Source organism: Alligator sinensis, unplaced genomic scaffold (genome assembly GCF_000455745.1).
Source record: "Alligator sinensis unplaced genomic scaffold, ASM45574v1 scaffold658_1, whole genome shotgun sequence".
Taxonomy (NCBI): Eukaryota; Metazoa; Chordata; order Crocodylia; family Alligatoridae; genus Alligator; species Alligator sinensis.
Genome location: NW_005842109.1, coordinates 640197 through 656616, shown reverse-complemented (window position 1 = coordinate 656616; position 16420 = coordinate 640197). Strand labels below are relative to the sequence as shown.

The 16420-nt window shown below is 45.0% G+C and overlaps 1 protein-coding gene across 7 annotated transcripts in view; it reads right to left on the bottom strand.

Annotated features, from left to right (window-relative positions):
• ORC3 (origin recognition complex subunit 3) overlaps window positions 1-16420 on the bottom strand; it is a 91840-nt gene that overhangs the window by 71643 nt on the left and 3777 nt on the right. For 2 of the 7 annotated variants that reach the window (XM_006024562.2, XM_006024563.2), the window contains exons 2-3: window positions 10048-10099; window positions 1487-1584 (exon numbers count right to left, since the gene is read on the bottom strand). The exons of 2 other annotated variants lie outside the window; for them this stretch is intronic. In XM_006024562.2, coding sequence (XP_006024624.1) covers window positions 1487-1584; window positions 10048-10099 — 150 coding nt within the window. Of the gene's footprint in view, window positions 1-1486; window positions 1588-10047; window positions 10100-16420 lie in introns of those variants that run through there. 3 more of the 7 variants (XM_025205269.1, XM_025205268.1, XM_025205266.1) reach the window with 3 other exon arrangements.

Genomic DNA, 16420 nt, shown 5'->3' with positions numbered 1-16420 from the left:
CCAACCCTCCTGGTCCCTACCAACCCCTCTGTAGATCCCACTAGCCCCCCCTCAATGCCTCCTGCAAACTTACTTGCCCCCGGTTCCCCTGCAGACCCCGCTTACCACCCCCCGCATACTGCCAAACCCTCCTGATTCCAATAAACCCTCCTGGTCCCCATCAACCTCCCCCACCTGCAGACCTCACTTGTCTCCCTGATTGCAAGCCCCCCTGCAGACCCCACTTGCCCCCCAATGCCTCCCGCAGACCCTGCTTGCCCCCCGATCCCCCATCCATGGACCCCACTTGCCCCTACATCCTGACTTACTTCAGATCGGGTGGCCATTTTTAAATTGGTATAACCTCCCCAAATGTCTGTAGTACCCTTTACGTGACTCTGATTAGACCGGGATATAATAGGGCACAGTCATTTGCAAACTAGGCTTAAATGGCAATTAACTCACTGGGATTGTTCCTAGGCAAAGTGTTAATTTGGACAGTTCACAGGTACATAATGTGGGACAAAAGGCTTGACAGTCTGGGGTTTTCTCAAATGCAAATCTGTTTTTAAACCTGAGTTCTTGACTACCAAGACTGAAGCACCAAAACCTGAAGTACCAACACGCCTGCATGTAGCTGGGAACAGCGAACCAACAGCTTTTGTTATTTATGTAGTACAGGTGCACCAGTAGAGATTTAAGGAGGCATATTAGCAGATACCGATCTAATTTCTGATACCAGCCCAGTAGCTTTGAGAGCTGCATGCAGCTGGTAAGTCTGGTGTGGTGGAAGGGGCATGGGGTGGAGGATGTGGGAGGGAAAAAAATCAAGGTCCCCATCATGAGGGAGGAGTGGGACTGGGGCAAGCGCTGCCCAGCCAGGGTGTGGTGGGCGCGGGACAGAGCCACAGCTCATTCAGAAAGCACTGGGAGGGGGAAGCAGCGGTGGGAGCCACTGGACAAGCAGGTGAGTGCTAGACAAGCAGCACACAATGGCAAGAGCCACCTGCCCCCTCCGAGGAGCCGCGGCTTCATCTTACACCCGCCCCACCCTGGCTGGGCAGTGCTTGTCCCTGCCCCACTCCTCCCTCAGTGTGAGGACCTTGATCTGCACCCCAACACAACTCCCCTTCCCGCTCCTCTTTCACACCAGACTTACCAGCTGCATGCAGCAATCCAAGCTTCCCGGCAGTGCTCCTCACCGCCTATGTGCTGCACTGCAGCTGCGCACACGCACGAGCCATTTATCGGCCAAATTATCAGCAATGTGAGGCTGATTTCCAATACGGACAATTTTCTTTATATCTGTGATGATTCGATACTGGACCGACGTATCAGTGCACCTCTATTTTGTAGCACATGGGGGTTTCACTCTCACTTTTCATTTCTGGCCCTCCTCCTTCCTCACAATATCACTGTTTTCAGCAGGTAAAGGAAATCACCTTAGGGGAGAGACAACTGACTGAAAAGGTAATGCTGTTCTTTAGTAATATGTAGTAAGACCTACCTCTGTTTCAGATTTGATCTGCTTCCATAATGATTCGCACGTAGCAAATCGTAGCCCACTGTCTTCTGAATCATTTTTACTGTCATTAAAATAGTCAGCTGCAAAGGCAGAATAAAGGAAATTATAAAAGGTTTATTAAAAAACCTGCCTCTCCTTCTCCCCCCGCCCACAAAAGAAAATTACACAAAGGCTGCCGCAGCTGACAGAAAAGGGAATATTCATCCTCATTCATTCAGATAAGATGACAAATCATTTTATCTGCTTGCACCTCTGGTAGAAAAAGTAAAGGTAGCAGCTGTTGCTAGGACCCCAAAAGCTACACAATTACTTAAATATCAAACCCTTTTACCTGCTAAAAACCCTATTCTCTGCTAAAAATTTTGCTCAGCTTTCTAGATGCCATGCTACTCCAGAAATCTAGTCAATAAAAAACCTCTATACACAGTCTACAACAAAAAAGACAATCAAAGCTAGGAGAAATAAGTAACTCAGTGGAAAACAAAGATTTTTTTTAAATTAAAAAAATCCACAACAACCAGAATCTTACTCAATCTCAGCTTCCATTTTTTAACAGGTGCATGCAGGATTGGTTATTACCCTTTAACTCTTGCAAATGCATTTAACATGAATGTAGCTTTTTGAGGACTGCCAATACTACCTAGATGTGTACAATGGCTGAAGATTAAATGAACAATTCAGTTAACTGTCATTATAATGCTGGATTGTATGCTATAATTACATTTTCTGCCTATGAAGACTATGAAAAAAAGTGTAGGTCTCTCTAACAATCAGTTTCTGTGCTATCAGCTGTGGTCTAATCTCTCTCTAGAAAGGAATTTGGTGAACACCTGAAATCTTTCTGCAAACATGATAGTGCTGTAAACAGTAGTGTTGATGTACCTGTGATGGTCAAGGATATGAGAGAAACAAGATTAGTGAGGAGAGGCAATCTTTTATTGAACTAACTTACGTAGCTGGGAGGAATAGAGAGGCCAGGTTTCAGACTTCAAGCACTTTTCTCCAAGATATTACCTTACCTTACAAGCCACATGTCTTTCACAGCGCTATAAGCAATAATGAAAGACTACCCTAGAGGCCTGATTCTTTATCTACATTAAGAAACTACTTAAATGCAGTACAGACTTTAACATCCATTGATTTTGCAGGTCTACTTTCATTAACAATATTAACTAAAAGCAAGTCAAGTCATTATGTGCGTGTCATCATAACAAAATGCCATTTCTGGGGGTTTTTTGGTTTTGGGGTTTTTTTTGTTTTTTGTTTTTACTTTTGAGTCTATTTTTTTGCTTTGAAGTATACTTTTCAAGTTTACATGGATGTGCGCAAAGGCCTGTGCTAGGAGGTCAGAGTACCATCAAGTCTAATTAAAATTAATGGGATTTCAGAGGAACCTCCACCTTGCAAAAGCTAGAAATATGTGCATGAAAACTGCCTGTTTCTTCTGCCCGCATTCATGCATTCTGGTTTGTGTACAAGCAGGAAATGCATAGCTAGAGTCCAATTCCTCCATGGCTGGCTAAAAGGCAAACACAAGCAGTATTTTGGACAACAGGCCAGATTTCTAAAAGGTATTTAACTGCCTAAAGATGCAGTTCAGTACCTACAAGCGTTTTAATTCCTAATGGAAGTTAGATACATAGGTTCATTAAATACATATTTGCATCTTCACATGCAGATATACTTTTAAAAACCTGGCCCTGAGAACAAGAGGACAGGAGTATTGAAAGACAGTGGCTGGCCAATATTTTTAGCAATGGCAATTAAAAGATGCAGAGTTGATGTGCTTATTTCATGGCTCCCAGATTTAGTTCTTCAGGGTACAAAATTAAAGAGTTAAACAGCATCTGGTTAATCTGAGTGCCACCTCCTTGGGGAAAAGCAGTAAATAACTAGGTATGTAACATAATCTGAATGTTAAGTAGCATGATGCTGTATTGGACCCCTCTTCTCTCCCCTGAAAAAAAAAGTTCTAAAGAGATTACTGTAAACCAGTAATTGTTTAAAATAACAAAATTAGTTTTTATTTATGAGTATTAAATATTGACTGGACTCCTCCTTTAGCAATCAAGGATGATTATCTTCCATGGCTGCCTTATCTGTGGTCTGAAGATGGCTGATGAGGCAGATTCAATATCAACAGACTGTTGCAGCTCGGACACATTTCCACATGGAGTGGGTGGCTTTAGATTCTTGATTTGTTCTGCAACACAGTGTTTCTGCTGCTCCTGCATATTCATCTCCTGTTGTCATTGTAAGGTTTCAAAGTACTGAGATCTTCACAGTGGACTCTTCCTCCATTTGGTGTGGTCCTGGGCAATAATCTCCCTTGAGCTGATGTTATGTTGCATTTTTTCAAGTTGTCCTTGACGATGTCCTTGAAGCACTTTCTCTGCCCTCCTCTTGAGCACTCCTCTTGACTAAGCTGGGAGAATAAGACTTGCTTTGGGAGTCTGGAGTCAGACATCCAGATGACAGGAGGTCCAGAAAAGTTGATGCCAGATGATAACTGCCTCGTTACTCGTGGCGCTTGCTTGTGAGAGGACGCTAATGACATTAATTGACTGAACTATCTCCCAAGAAAATGTTATCACAACTGGAGCAACATCTGTTTTAGCAAGATTAATACTATCCAGATGAAGCAGTTTTCAGTGAGAGGCAAAATTCTACAGTGGTTTAATTGTTACATGATAAGACCCCTCATTGGCTTAGTTATTTAAAATTGTGTTGTAACGATAGAAAACTGGGTTAAACTTCCCTGTCTTCAACTCCCTGAACTAGACACACATCAGCTCTGGGGGAAAAATCATTTTGGAATGATTTTAAAGCAGGTGTTAAAGTAACTCCCTCTGGTGATGAAAAAGTCTGCAATGATTTCCAAAGAGGTTTAAAATCTGGCTCAATTTTGTTTTTGCACTATTCTCCTTCATTCAAACTGTCACAGCTTTTGACAGCTCTGAGACTAGCAGGGACTAGGAGCGCTGCCAAAGCAGCACGCTTAACCTGGGAACAGGGACAAGATGTCCCTTGAGCAACTCTCAACACAACTAACTGAGCAGCACCATTCACATATCCAAAGGGAGTTATCCTGTCTAGTTCTTTACAGATAATACAAAGAGAGTGAAATGTTGTCCAAATAGTAGAAATGTGAGAAACAGTAGAAAGGAACTTGAGGAACAAAATAAAGGCTTCCCTCTAAAATCTGGGTATAAGGCCACTCGGGGATTGAGGCGACAACCAGAGTCATTATGGGTGAGCAGAATCTGAGGACAAATTGGGTTGGAAAGTCAGGCAGTGAATGGGGACTAAGAGCAAGTCAAGTCAAGAAGCCAGGAGATCAAGCAGAGAGCAGAGTCCAGGAGAAAGGTGGAGGGAACAACAGAGTGGTCTTGGGTCAGCTTGATCCCTGTTTCCTGGACACTTCTTATTCCTGCTCAGGAGTTTATAAGGGGAAGTGCAGAGTCAGCTGGCCAACTCCAGTGACAAGTAGCGGGCAGTAGGTTAGGCTCTACTGGAGGCTTCAGACTATCTTCAATCAACCACAGGGTGGCAGGCCAGGATGAGTAGCTCCAGGTTCAAGGCTGCAGCCTGACATCACCTCCCCAAGCCCCAACAACAGAGGCTCTGGAGGGCCAATGGCCCCGTCTTCTCTGGGTAGTCCCTATGGAATTTTTTAGCAAGTCAAGGGTGTGGACATTTTCTGCTGGTTCCCACACACTATCTTTAGGTCCACATCCCTCCCAGTCTATCAAGTAGTGCAACTCCTCTGTCTCCTCTTAGCCTCTAAAATCTGATGGACTATGTATTCCTCCTGTCCCTCAATTGTACCAGGGGATGATGGAGTTTGGGTAGTGGAGAGAAGAATTCCCTATGTGCGGCTTGAATAGCAACACGTGGAATATAGTACTTGGTGAATCTTTAGTGTCTAGAGGAGTTGTAGGTTCAAAGGCTAGCAGGTGCATTTGGCGGAATGGCCTGAGAAAGTGGTGATCCAGTTTCCATGATGGCTGGTCCATGCAGAGGTGTTTAGTCAACAGGCACACTTTCTCCCCTACACAGTAGGCAGGCCCTGGCTGGTGGTGCTGGTCTGCCTGCCACTTACAGGCCTCTTTTGTCCTTTGCAGGTGTTGCTTCAACTCCTCCTGGACTTTATAAATGTGAGAGAGTCATTTCATAGCTGCAGGGTTGTCGGAGTCTGTAGATAAGATGGGATGAAACCAGAGCTGGAACCCACAGTTTGCAAAGGACAGGTTTTGTTCTGCTAAGGCATATTCGGAGTCGTTGTATGGAAATTCTCCGAGCATCAGAAGTAAGACCCAATCATCCTGCTGCAAACAAAAGGTATTGTTCTAAGACCTGATTGGTCCTTTCAGCCTCGCCATTTGTCTCCGGATGGTAGCCCAATGAGACATGGGTGCTGACTCCCGTGGAGGGCTACAGACCAGAACCAAGAAATAAACTTTAACCACATGCTCTGATACAATGCAATCTGGAAGGCTACAGAGGTATACCACAGACTGCATCTTTTGCTGAGGAAAGGCCCGTGGGTGGAATCAAGTAGGTCATTTTTGTGAGTTGGTCCATTATGGTTAGAATCACAGAACAACCGCTCAAGACTGGCACCTTTTGATGAAGTCCAGGGAAATTGCAGACCATGGACGAGGTGGGTGGGTGGGGTGGGGAGGGTTGGAGAAGTACAAAAAGGTTCTGAGGGGGGCCCCTTGGTATGACCAAAAACAAGAATGGACAAAGGCCTGCACCACCATGGCCACCAAAAGTACTGGGAGATAAGGTGGTATCCTTATCCAGGATGACCTGCTAACAGGTCATGGCTTAGGTGAAGGACAGTTAAGACTAGCTAGACCCAGGGGCAGACAGATCCTAACTCAGGTAAATACGACCCCATTCTAAACCTGGCATGGCTCTTGAGTGAAGATGATCTGCTATATTTCCTTTCAGGTGGTGGCATGAAGAGCAGATATTTTAGCAACGTGGGGCCAATGAAGTTACAAGGCTTCTGATTAGGGGCTCTCATGACAAATCCGTCATACTTGACCTTCCAGAGATGCTATCTGCCTTCCCATTTCTAGACCCAAGCTGGTAAATTATATGGATGTTAAATCAAGACCAGAAGAGTGCCCAAAGTTGCCTCTAACTGCTTTTTGCCTTTCGGAAGTACTGCAGGTTCTTGTGGTCAGTAAGAATTTGCACCTTGCAGTGCACCACTTCAAGATAAGGTTGCCACTCCCTCAGAGCTGCGGATAGCCAAGAGTCCCCAGTCCAGCATCTTATAATTTTGTTCTGTCAGAGTCAGCTTGCAGGAAAGGAAAGTACAGGAGTGCAGGGCCTGTTCTGGACCCTGCCAACTGTAAGGACACGGTGCCTATTGTAGTGCTGGAGGCATCCACTTGGGCAAAGCTGGCGATGAATTGCCAGTAGAAGTTAGAAAACCCCAGGAATCTTCAGAATTCCTTGATGTTCCAGGGAGCCTTTCACTCTCAGGTGGCCTGAACTTCCCGGGGATCCATTTTTAATCCTTCTGGGTACAAAATAAAACCAAGAAACTCAGTGGAGTTTTGGCAAACAATTTTGCCAAAAGACTATGTTGGCACAGTCTCTTCAGCACTGCCCAGACATGTGATGGGTGTGGGTCAGGGTCTTCTGAGAAGATTAGTATGCTGACCAGGTAAGGGAAAACAAACTGGTCCAAGTAGTCCTTCAGCACATTGTTAATGAAGGGCTGGAATGTGGCTGGGGTGTTGGCGAGTCCAAAGGCCGTAACTAAATACTCAAAGTGCCTGTACCACGTCCAGAAGATGGTTTTCCATTCATTGCCAGCCCCAATTTGTGCTAAGTTATATACTCTCTAGAGGGCCAAGTCTGGTGAATATGTGGATGGTTTCTAGGCAACGGAGCAGTTCTGGGATGAGAGGTAAGTGGTACTGATTATGGATGGTGATCCAGTTTAGAACACAGTAATTTACACAGAGATGAAGCATGTCCATCCTTCTTGATGAACAGGATGAGAGTCCCAGTGGGGGAGACAAGACTTTCTTATGAACCTCTGGTTTACCTGCCGGTATTCTCAGAGGGCAGCAAGTTCTGGCTCTGACAAGGTGCAGAAGTGCCCCATTGGGATCTTTGCCCCAGGCTGTAGGCTGATGAGGCAATCATAATACTTGTGTGGGGGGAGGATCTCCATGATCTTTTTTTTTCAAATACATCAGTGTAGTCCTAGTATTTTCAGGGCAGACGGGGTACAACCTCAGGGGAGGGCAGAAGTCATTGGGACCCCTGACTGAATTGTAGGGTTGGGCAACTCTCCCAGGTTTCCAGCAGTGTTGCTGGCAGTAAATGGAACTGGAGTGAACTTCTTCTCAGGCTTTCCATCCAATCAGGGGTCATGGTGGGCAAACCAGGGGAACCCTACAATCAAGGGGTAAGGCAGGGAATGGACTGCCCCAAAACATAGCCTCTTGCAGTGCTGATCAACACTCACCTCCATGGTGATGGTCTCCCACTCTGTAGGGCTGGAGGCAAGAGGGGAGCAATTTGTAGTTTTGAAGGTCTCTAGCTTGGACTGCCACTGTAGTGGCATTCATAGGGCCTAGGTCATGGTTTCATTGATGAAACTGATTTGACCCAGGACCTAGAGGTGGATGTACAGCTGTAACTGAGGGTTTTGAGGGTTAGATCAGACTTGCTGCAGGTTTCTGTTATTGAGCGAGTGAAAGAAGTCTGTAGTAAAACTAAGTCAGCCACCCTCACTAAGCCTGGACTAGTTACTTTTCCCATGCCCTCTCTCTTGGGGCAGCTGGCAAATTGGTGTCCTAGGGCCCTACAATAGAGAAACAAAGATTGTGCGGCATTGCTTCCGTTCATTTGGGGTAAAGCAATGGTGTCCCCATCAATGTGCATGGGTTTGGGAGTAGCAGTAGTGAGATGGGGAACTGGAGGGGGTAGTGAGTACCCTTTTTCTTCCCTCCAAGCCTGGAGATTCAATTTAGACTGCCAGGTCCACAAAGGCATCAAAACCTGTGGGCAGTTCCACTTTTGGAAGCTCATCTTTTATTTCTTGCCACAGACTGCACTGGAATCAGCAAAGCTGGGCTGCCTTGTTCCAGTACGTCTGACTTGTAGCAGTAGAAAAGGGATATACAGGTGGTGGCAATACCCTCTCCCTTGCAAAGGTTCAGATTCTGCTGTCTGGACCTGGTGGGGGTCATCAAACTTAACAAATAATTCTTGAAGGAATGGCTTCCAGTCCTGGAGGGCTAGGTTGTCATGCTCCATCAGCAGTAAGGCCCAATTCAGTACATCCTGTCAGAAGGCTTATGACCAGGCTTACCTTTGTCTGACCCCTGAAGTAGATTCCAGGGCTAGGAACAAAAGGCAGCACTGGATTAAAAAATCCTTGGAGCACCTGTGTCCATTGTACTTTTCATGTAGAAGAGAAATAGAACTCTGTGGGACAGGCTCAGCAATCTCCTCCTGTAGCCACTGCACCTCCTCACACCAGCCCTAGCTATTCAGATGGCGATACGCCACCTGGGTCTGGAGGGACTGGTTCTCAGACAGCAGCTGCTATACCCACGCTTCCAGGACTTGTTGGGTGGAGGCAAGCTGATTCATCCAGTGCTGTCCAATCTGGATGTCTCCTTGACCTGTGGCATCCAAAGCCGGCAGGTCTGAGGGTACAACCAAGAGGCTGGGTTCTATGCTGAACCCTCTTCACTGACGATGCAAATCCAGACAAACTGTGATGCCAGAATGTGGGCCGTCCAGGCAAACTGACACGCCAGGACGTGGGCAGCTGAATCTAGGGCCACTCATGGATGAAGGTGCTGACTAGGGTCATAATGGATGAGCAGAATCCAAGGACAAACTGGGTCAGGAAGCCAGGAGGTCAATCTGAGAGCAGGGTCTAGAAGTGAATTGGGTCAAGAAGCCAAGCAGACAGCCGAGTCAAGCAGCAAGCCACAGGGAACAGCGAAGTGGTCTTGGATCAGGTTCAGCTCTGTTGCCCAGGGATATATACAGACGAAGTGGAGGGTCAGCTGACCCCAGCGGGCCACTCTGGTGATATGAAGTGGGCAGAGTATTATGCCCTTTTGCAGACTTCAGGCTATCCTGGATGAATCTGGGTGATCAAAAAGTAGGAGGGCCAGGATGAGTGGCTCCGTTTGCCTGGGCCAAGTCCCTAGGTCCAAGGCTGGGTCTTGGTATACTGGGTCTTGTCTACTGACTTAATAAAAAAACCAAATCAGTAAACAATTTTTGCTTTTTTCATACTACAGAGAAAAGCTTTCCTGAGAAAAAAAATGTCTATAAAGAAGAGCGGCTACTCTGATTTCATTTCCCAAGATGAGAGAATTTCATAGTTGTCAGAGTGCTGCTGAGGAAACAACAGTTCAATAATACGATGTCAGCACTGGAAAGTAAATTAATCTTTACATGGACATTACAAATTTCAATCTAAATTGAAAGTTTAGGGTCAGCAGAGCCTTTCTGAAGCATAGCAACAAATACCAAAACGTACTCACCTGTTGAAGCTATCCTCCTCTTCTTGGACTTTGGCTTAAAAACAAAGCAGCCCTAGGGAGTAACAAGAAAAATGTTCGAAGTGAGTGACCCTCTGACCAAGATTCCTGGGGCTCAATTGGCAGTTTCTTAAGGTTACTCAGTTTCTTTGTTTTCAGATCAACTGACTTCTCCATGTTGCCCTTTCCATCTCTTTTTTCAAACCAGAAACCTAGGGAAACAATGTCCGAATTGTTCTTTCCTCATTCTAAAGTACCAGCTCCCAGGCCTGGGATGGATTTTTTAATCTTTCCACTGGATTTTCAACCTATCTACCCACCAGTGTGTTGTCACCAGAAATAAAACCAAAAAAACCCTCAATCTAAATAATATTTCAGAAACGAGCCTAAGTATACTGAGACCAAATAGTAAGTTCATAATTATATTTAATACAAATCAAAGGAATATGACGCAAAATAAAACTAAGACTTAAACTAAGACAGAAATGGACAACCCTATGTAAATTGGTTTGTGGACACAAAAGATAGAAATAAATAGGGTTTTTTTCACCTCAGTGGATAGCTGAGGAAATTAAATATCAGAATAAATATGTTTGGTTTTTTTTAGTTATTAAAATCATTATCACATGGAGGGGCGAATAATCTAATTAGTTTTAATATGGAGTATGATAAACTAATAAAACTCATTGTAAGACAGTGGTTGCTTGTAATAGCAGGGGAATCGAGAGTTCATGATCCAAGCGATTTCTTCTAGTTTTATGTCCTTCATTGCTACATCTGAAATCTCTTCAAGAGAAATTTCAATTTTAGAAGATGTATTTTGTTTGCTGAAGTATGTAACTTTAACAGTAAATAAAAATATAAGCAACACTAATATAATAACACTGTTAATAAAACAATACTGCAAATGAATCAGACAGCTGGAAAGAGCGCACAGCATGGAAAGCAAATAGAAAGTAGTGTGCACTCTCTTTTGGGGCCATGCTTTGGTCACTGCCAATGGATACAACAGTTTTCCATTACTACTTATAAATCCCTAGTTGTTCATCATAAAGTTATTAGCTATTTCATCATCAGACTAAACATCTGGATTCCCTCATTGCCTGCCATTACAGCTTCGACCATAAGTTCCTTCCATCAAGTAGTTTCTGGAATATTCTTAAACCAACATCAACTTCGTATCTACCACTCTCAACATAAAATTGACACCCTACAAACAACCATATACAAAAACACAATACAGACCAGGAAAGCTGTAGTCTGTAGCCAAGTCCTCGGATGCAATAACATCTGCTCTGAGAATATCTACAACACCCATCTCACCAATCTAAAAACTGCCAAACTGTAGAAACCCTTTACATTTACGTCATGGACTCATGACTGTATCCTGAGTGAACTGTACAGCAGCTCTAATATGACACAGCACAATTACACACTAACTTAGGAGAGAAAGTAAGAAATTGAAAAATGCTATACATCCTCACCTATACCTAAAATGACAGAGGAAATGAAAGACTTTATTTAGTTAAACTGGAAAAGGACCAGGGTAACAGGGGTGGCACTCCTACTCTAACCTAAAGTAGTCAGGACCTATTGCTTTATACCACATCTGAAAAAAAATATAGCATTTTTTGAAGCTCAATGTCTTTTAAAACATGCAGGAATCCTACACGAGGTAATGACTTAGAAGCAAAAATACCTCCAAATGAATTTACCAGCAACCATTTTCTGCAGCACCTGGATTTTTTCCCCTCTAAGACAAACTTCAGTTGTTGTTTTTTTACCTTACACAATCTGAAGGGATCAGAGTGAAGCAGCATGTGTATGCAACAGGATGACAAGATAAATTTAAATTTATAAGGACCTAATTTGTGTTGCTTCAAAACATGTGGAATGAGAAAGGAAGTATTTTACTTTGAGAAAGCATGTACTTCTAACTATAACGTGGGATACCAACTGTTTTTTCAAAGGATGGAAGAAGAATCTCAAAATAACACACATGGTTTCACAGTTTATATAAAGAGAGCTTAAAAATATATAAGTACCTAACTGTGGTAAAACATGATTACAGTTTCTAAAAAGAAAGAAGCAGGGTATCAAAATACATAATCAGACATAGTGCATTTAAAAATAAACAGAAGAACGCTGAAAAATAAGGAAATTAAATTCATACTGACAATTCTGGAATGGAATAAAAGTGGCTAAATACAATCCATTAAATTGAAGGAGGCCCAAAGTGAAACACCATAACATCCCATCAAAGCAATGAAAGAAGCAAAACTAGATACAAGCATCTTTAAAAGTGATGTGCAACACAGGCAAAGCAACAATTCCCCTGTACATTTTAGGAAAACTCTCCCAGCCAGGCAATGCCCCTCATCTAACCCCACCAGTGCTACCAACCATGGAAGCATTAGTATGAACTGTCCATTGACATTGTTACCATTGTGTTTTCTAACCCCGATCAAAGCACCCTGATACGACACTGAGCAGTTCAATGGAGATTCTCCTACATCTGCCAGTCTAGTAAAAACCACAGAGCTTAACTGGAAAGGAGAATTACCACAGGAGACAGATGCCACAAACTAGCGACTCCCTCAAACTTTTCACTACAATCCTACTGCAACCAACAAACCTACATCCATTTCTGGAGGGTACCTCCAACATTATGAATTAAATTTTAAAACAGATTAAAGTGTTTTCTTTTCCTTTACTGATGGCAATAATAATTTATACTGAAGGATCCAAAAGCACTTCACAAATTAAGAGAAACTATTACACAGGGGTCATGTGTTCCAACATGGAAATGTAGCCATCTCTGGTATGAAGCAATTAATATTGCCACAGAAATCCTGTACAAAAGTTTAGAACAGGAAGTAAAAACAGAGTTTACTGTATTTTATTAAAACTTTTAAAATATTCTTCAATATTGTTTTGCTTTTGAAAATTGTGGCTACAATTCCTACAGCTATATATTGCCAGTGTTGAAACCCTAATCTTACCCCAGATCTAAACTTTCAGTCACAGAAGAAACAGAAACACAGGAGAGATTTAAAATCACGTGTGTGTAGTGACAGCAAACATTATTTTATTTAATTTTTTATCACTGATATTAGTCCAATGAAAGACACTGAAGCAGCACTCCATGGGAGTAAAAGGAAGTGCCAAGCTTGATTTGGATAATAAATAAGAGCTTTATCTGCAACAATAAAGCTGGTGCTTAAGTCAGATGCATGTCAGTTTTATTTCTACCCACCTCCCCATTTCATTAATTTGCTCTAAATAGAAATTTTGTTTTGTTTTTGGGAGGTATGGATGTAAATAAGGGGGTAAAGAAAAGGCAGAGCAGCCTAAATTGTATTCTGTCGATCACAAAAACAGCAGCACGGCTCACAACCCATATTAATGTAAGCCACATAAAACAGACAGCAGCATGGGGTACACATAAAATGTATTTTATCAGTGGATACAATAAACAGTTTAGGAGATACTTAAACACTGGGTTACAATAGAGGTGGGAGCATTGTAACTGCTGGGTGCATAATTTACAGACCAGGCGATATCACTTTTACGTGCTGGCATTCCCAGCGTGTGGGTATATTTAATGTCTACTTATACTACATTATATAGCAGGGGTAGGCAAAATAGGGCCTGTGGATGTACCTGGCCTGCCAACTGATTCTACCCAGCCTGCGAGCAGATGGTGTGGGCTGTGGCTCTGGCATTTGCTGGTGCCATGGGGGTCGCCAAGTGAAAGCAGCCCTGCCCACCTGCATGACAGGCTCTGGGTGAGCTATGCTTGGGCCCGGCAGCTTCAGCTCCAGCCTCGGCTGGCGCCATGGGGAACACTAGGTGGACGCAGCCCTGCCCAACCACCTGGCTCCACACGACAGGCCCTGGGCAAACAGTGCTCAAGCCCTGGCACCCTGCTCAGGCTGGGTAAGAGGTACCCTGCCTGCCTGCAGCTTGGGAGCCTATGGCATTGCCGAGGGCCCTCACAGGAACACCGCCCCAAATGCTCAGAGCCCAAGTTGGTTAATGCACATCAAGGCCTTCATTCTTCCCATTGACCAAGTTTGTTTTTCTTTCACCTAGTTTATATACAAGAGTAAGACTTTATTTTGAGCTGTTATGCCAGGGACGGGCAAAGTCTGGCCCACAGGCCAGATCCAGTCAGCTGGGGACTCCATTTCCTAGCCACCCCTGTCCGCATGACTTGTGCCAGTCTCCATGGAGATCCCAGCCACACCTGTGTGGGAAAGCTCAGGCTGAGATTGCAATGGAGACCAGCCTCAGCACCTTCGGCAGCACACACGGCAGAGCAACTCAGGGGGCTGCTCTGGAGCCGCTGGAAACTTGGGATGGGGGCAGCTTGCTCCGGAGCCAGGACAGAGCCATGATCTGTAGCCTGCACGCTGTGGGCCAGGGCACGCAAGCAGGGGATCACGGCTCTCCCCTGGCTCCAGATTAGGAGCCAGTGAAAAAGTTCTTTCTAATATCCAATCTAAAGTTCCTGCGTTGCAATATACAGCCTTTACTTCTTGTCCCATCATCATCCTCTTAACAGTATTCACATGCAGAAAGGATTACCAAATCTATCACTGCCTCAAGTCTTCTCTTATCCAGTCTAAATCATTCCAATTCTTTCTATCTTTCCTCATAAACCACATTTCCTAGATTTCTAATAATTTTTGTTTCTCTATGCTGGACTCTTTCTAATTTGCCTGCATCTTTCTTGATGAGAAAAGTCCCAAACTGGACACAATACTCCAAACCACCAGAGTAGAAGAACCACTTCCACTAGCAAGGAACCTTGAAAGCAACACTCCTGTTAACACAAGGCAGTATGCTATTGGCTCATTTTGTAACAAGAATGTACTGTTGGTTTATATTCAGTTTGTGGTCGACTATAACCCTCAGGTCCTTTTCTGCATTGCTGCAGCTTAGCCAGTCATCCCCCAATTTGTGCATGTAAGGGCTTGTTCTTATTTAATTGCATTTGATTAATTGCAGGCCATTTTTCCAAATTAACCAGCTTATTCTGCATCCTAATCATCCCCTCCAGAGTGTCTGCAACTCCAGCTTGAAGTCATCTGCACATTTGTTAAGGGTGTACACAATTTAATTCTTCAAATTATTAATGAAGGTATTAAGCAGTACCAGACCCTAGACAGATCCCCAGGGAAACCCACTCAATACTGCTGCTTATGTTGTCTAATTGGGAGGAGAACAAAAAACATCAGGATTTAGATCTCAATTTGGCCAGGCTTGAACTCAAGAGAAAGATTTGCCCCCAGCATGCAATTACTAGGGGTTCACAGATTTTTGGGGCCGGTACTGATGGCCGATATTTAAGGAGGCATATCAGCCGATACCCATCTGATTTCCAAAACAGCTACCTCCAGCTGGTAAGTCCGGAGTGGTGGAAGGGGAGTGGGGAGGGAAGCGGCATGGTGGGGCAGATCAATGCCACCCATGATGAGGGAGGGGGCAGGGGTAGGTACTGCCCAGGCATGGGGGTGGGCCAGAGCTGCTGCTTGCACCCTGGGAGAGCATGGGGCAGGGCAGGCTGTAGCCGGGGCAGTGCAGGACTCTTCTCCACGGGAGCTGGGCTTGGAGCAGGCGCTGGCGGTGCTGGGAAGATGCTGCATCCACCTGAAATTTCACCACTACTCCACTCCCAGTGCCGCCAGCCACCTGGCACAGCCTTGGCTCAATGCCCCGCCTCCACCTGTGCTGGGAAGAGCCAGGGCTGTGCCGGGTGGCTGGCAGCAGCGGCGCTTTTAGGGGAGTGGCGGCAAAATTTGGGGTGGATGCAAAATCATCCCAGAGCCACTGGTGCCCACTCTGAGCCCAGCCCCCACTGAGAAGAGCTCCGTGCAGCCCCAGTTGCAGCCTGCCCCGCCCCATGCAGATCTGGGGGCACCACCCCATGCACTCCCAGGGTGCAAGCAGTGGTGGGAGCTGCCTCCCCCCTACACACAAGTCATGGCTCCAGGCCCCTCTCTGCCCCACCTGGGCAGTGCCTGCCCCTGGCTCTACCCAGTCCCTCACCGCGTGGAGGACTGATCTGCCCTCCTCCCCCACCACAACACCCGTTCTTTCCCCCCCTCCTCTTCCACCACACCGAACTTACAGCTGGACACAGCTCTCCACACTGCTGACTCTGCTCCTCGCTGCCTGAGTGCTGTGCTGCGGCTGCTCACAGCCTGGGCAGTTTATCGGCCAAATTATTGGCCCCATCAGGCCAATATCTGATACAGCCAGTTTTCTTTATATTTGTACTGAGCCAATATCGGACCCACGTATCGGTGCACCTCTACCAAGTACTGTATTTACTTGCATCCAAGGCAAGTTTCCCCCCCCCCCCAATCAA